The sequence below is a fragment of the Electrona antarctica genome (genome assembly GCF_951216825.1).
Source record: "Electrona antarctica genome assembly, chromosome: 19".
In the NCBI taxonomy this organism is placed as follows: Eukaryota; Metazoa; Chordata; class Actinopteri; order Myctophiformes; family Myctophidae; genus Electrona; species Electrona antarctica.
The window spans coordinates 41283424-41287147 of record NC_136800.1 but is presented as its reverse complement, the minus strand read 5'-3'; the positions used below and the strand labels follow the sequence as shown (position 1 = coordinate 41287147).

Below are 3724 nucleotides of genomic sequence, written 5' to 3'. Positions count from 1 at the left end.
CCAGGGAAACTCCCCCCTGTCAGGTGTAAAGGAGCAACTTGGACACTCAGGCATGAAGGAAGCATGAGTTCAAGTCTGTTGCTCTCCCCATGTCCCCCATGGGGACTAGGTTGGCGGAGGTTGTGTAGAGCCCAGGATCACATTAGATAATTGACACAGGGGTGAAAAATGGGTTACAACATCGTGGGATAAAAGAATATATTAAAAAAAGACATGCGAATCCCTTGACTGAAGTTGACTCCTTCAAAACTGCTCTCAAAAGGCACCTAAAACTGGCCCCGTATAATCTGAATCCCCCCCACCCCTTTCCCCCCTCACTTATATGTTTTTCCCCCTTTTTACATCCTTTATGATGAGTTCCTGTTTTTGGCTATAAGTGTATATTCGTACGTCGACCTCTAAATGTTTTGATGAATTGAAAACGGTGGGCCCTATTGTAAACAAGTGTAATGCTTTATGTTGTCGTCCACTCACAGTTAACAGTTTTTGTATTGAGTTGTACTTGAAATGTACTGTAATTCTGCAAAAACTGTTAAAGCTGTTTAAACTAATAAAATCAATCAATCAATCAAACTCAGAGCAAGCGACAAGGACCTAAGGACCTTAACGTGGTTGGCCACCAGGTGTCGCCATATCACACAGGAGGGTTGCACGGAAGCTAGAGAGAGAGAGAGAGAGAGAGAGAGAGAGAGCGCGCGCGCGTGCGCGCGTGCGTGTGTGTGTGTGCGTGTTTGTGTGTGTGCAAACAGGAGGCGCTAGATGTGTCAAAGTGGTTGAGTGCGAGAGGAAGTTACTGCAGCCACAGACACGTCAGACAGTGACACACGGATCTTTGTAACAGGAGATGTCATACACAATAAGTAATAATATTCAACAGCTATGTGATGATGATGATGATGCAGCCTCCGCCCAGAAAGGTAAGCTATATGCTGCTTAATAATTTGTAATCACAACTGGATATTGTTCTTTATAGTAGTTTGTTTATGATTTAAAGGAGAGGAAGATGGATATGTGTCTAAACATTGCGTTGCATTTGACATGTTCAGTTGAATGAAGCATCTTCTGGTTCCTGTCTGTGTTCGTGTAGCCTACAGTAGAGGTGCTGCCAGACGGTCAAAAGAGCTGCGCACGTTCTCGGCTGCGCGCTGCTTAAAGCTTGAGTTTTTAGACAGCTGGTGGATGGAAATTAAGCTCCACCTCCGCCGAATACTTGCGCGACGGCCAGATTCCCGGAAACGCTCTCCTCCGCTCAAGTCTAAGGCGGAGGTGGAGCTTCTTTTCCATCCACCAGCTGTCTAAAAACTCGGAATTTAAGCTGCGCGCAGCTTAAGAAGTGCGCAGCTTAAGAAAGTTTTGCGCTATGGTGTGGAGACGGTGTAGGCTACAGCAGTGGTTCCCAAAGTGGGGTCCGGGGACCCCCAGGGCCAGGGGTCCTTGAGGGAGTTTCAGGAGGTTCCCCAGCTAAATGATATAGTTTGGAACCAAATGGACCCTTATGGGTCTGTAACTCTGAGAGTGTACAAATGGAACCAAATGGGCCCTTTATGGGTCTGTAACTCCATTTGGGTCCATTTGTACTCAATTAACATTGATTTTACAATATAAATTGGGGGTCCCGGAGATAAAAATGCCATTAAATGGGGGTCCGTAGACTAATGCATGTCAAACTGCATGGGGGTCCTTGAAATCTTCTCTAATGGGGGTCCCTGGCATGTCTTTTCAAATGGGGGTCCGTGGGATAATTAGTGTCCATTTGGGGGTCCTTGGGAACCCATGGGCTACAGTACAGCAGCCTATACATACCTCACATACTTACACATGTACTCACATGGTTTACTTAAAGTCAAAGTATCAATAGTGCAATGTAGAACTACTCTGTGACAAGCAAAAGTCTGGAATAAAACACATATTGAGTAAGTATTGGTACCAAAAGTAGAAAGTACAGATCTACAAGCTCACATGCATGCCACGCACGCAATGCATTGTGATAATGTAGATTGATAATAATTGATGTGTGGTTTTATAGGCCTAACCATTATTATTATTAATACAGACCTCCAGGTGGACTATAGTGGTTTATTTTTTATCATGATCTGATTGGCTGTCTGGCTGACCATGTGACAGAGACTGCAGCTGGCAACAATGTTGCAACAAGCTGAGACAAGCCTCAAAGCTCAGAGCTCCTTCATTTCAAACAGCCTTGCCTCATCTCTGTTTCTGTGTGAAATGTGACATTTCTTTGGGAATTCTGTGTGACGTGTGTGTGTGTGTGTGTGTGTGTGTGTGTGTGTGTGTGTGTGTGCGTGCGTGCGTGCGTGCGTGCGTGCGTGCGTGCGTGCGTGCGTGCGTACGTGTGTGTGTGTGTGTGTGTGTGTGTGTGTGTTGTGTGTGTGTGTGTGTGAGTGCGTACGTGTGTGTGTGTGTGTGTGCGTGCACGGTGCAGGTGAATGAGAGCCAGCAGGTGAAGCAGGTGTTCTCAGAACAGATCAGTAAACTGCAGAACAAACAGCAGCAAGACACTGATCTACTGGAGGAGATACGGTATGCACGCACACATGCAGTGCACTCACACACACACGCGCGCACGCACACACGCACGTAGTGCACGCACGTAGTGCACGCACACACACACACACGCACGCACGCAGAGACAGACTCTGGGCAGTATTATGCGTGTCTTAAGTACCAGGTCTTATTACTTAACTTAAGACCTGGAGGCGTGATCAATGCCATTTGTCCACTCAGAATAGCCAAATGGCATTGACCACGCCTCCAGGTCTTTTTTTTTTTTACAATATTTATTTTATTTGGAAATAGCAGTACAAAAACAACATTTCTATGCATACATAGGACACAAGTGCAGTTCCCAGGATTTTTTTTTCACCCCTCTTCCCTCCCTCCCCCCTCCAAGTGACTCCATCTCCAGTGTCTCTGTGTCCTTGCTTTCTTCAGGACTACATATGGCATCAGGTCAACACTTAACAGGGGCAAAGGGCAATGCCTCCAGGTCTTAAGTTAAGTCATGAGACCTGGTACTTAAGACACGCATAATACTGAGTCACCACAACCTCATTCACTGCTGCAGTATGTATGGACGTATATCTCCGCCAGGCCGGAAAGGCCGGGAGATTAATTGTGGGGGTTTTTTTTTGTGTGTGTGTTTGTTTTCTGTCTGTGTGTATCTGTAAGTCTGGGTTTCCATTAAAACGTGTCGCAAATAATGACATGAATTTTCAGAAAGCCTGCAAATGTCAGGATAAAAAATGGGAATTTGGCTTTCTTAGCTTTCATTGCAGTTGTTAGGTCCGCACCAAAGTTGTCCATGTGTTATTTTGTGCAAAAATAAGCCCTCAATGGGGTGCTGGGTTTTAGTGCTAATTCGCTTTTTTCCATCGCTCGAAAATCTATTTTTTTGGTATGAATCCTCTCTTCATAATGTCAACAGTATGTGTAGCGTCACACTTTACTCCATAGTAACGCTGTTGCCGTGTTCCAGCCGTAAAGCATGAAGTCTCGTCTATCGCGAGACCTCGCGAGACTTCGTGAGCTCCATGCAAGTGGATATATATATCCATTTGTTTGATTAACTCTGTTGTTCTCCTACTGGATGTTCTGAAGTCATATCTCAACACACTGTGTGTGTGTGTGTGTGTGTGTGTGTGTGTGTGTGTGTGTGTGTGTGTGTGTGTGTGTGTGTGTGTGTGTGTGTGTGTGTGTGTGTGTG

General features: G+C 45.5%; 1 protein-coding gene across 2 annotated transcripts in view; it reads left to right on the top strand.

Annotated features, from left to right (window-relative positions):
- The first annotated feature begins 817 nt into the window (after positions 1–817).
- LOC306943583 (F-BAR and double SH3 domains protein 1-like) overlaps positions 818–3724 on the top strand; it is a 25357-nt gene continuing 22450 nt past the window's right edge. For both annotated transcript variants that reach the window (XM_079530004.1, XM_079530003.1), the window contains exons 1-2: positions 818–917; positions 2444–2541. In XM_079530004.1, coding sequence (XP_079386130.1) covers positions 885–917; positions 2444–2541 — 131 coding nt within the window. In that variant the 5' untranslated portion in view covers positions 818–884. The remainder of the gene's footprint in view (positions 918–2443; positions 2542–3724) is intronic.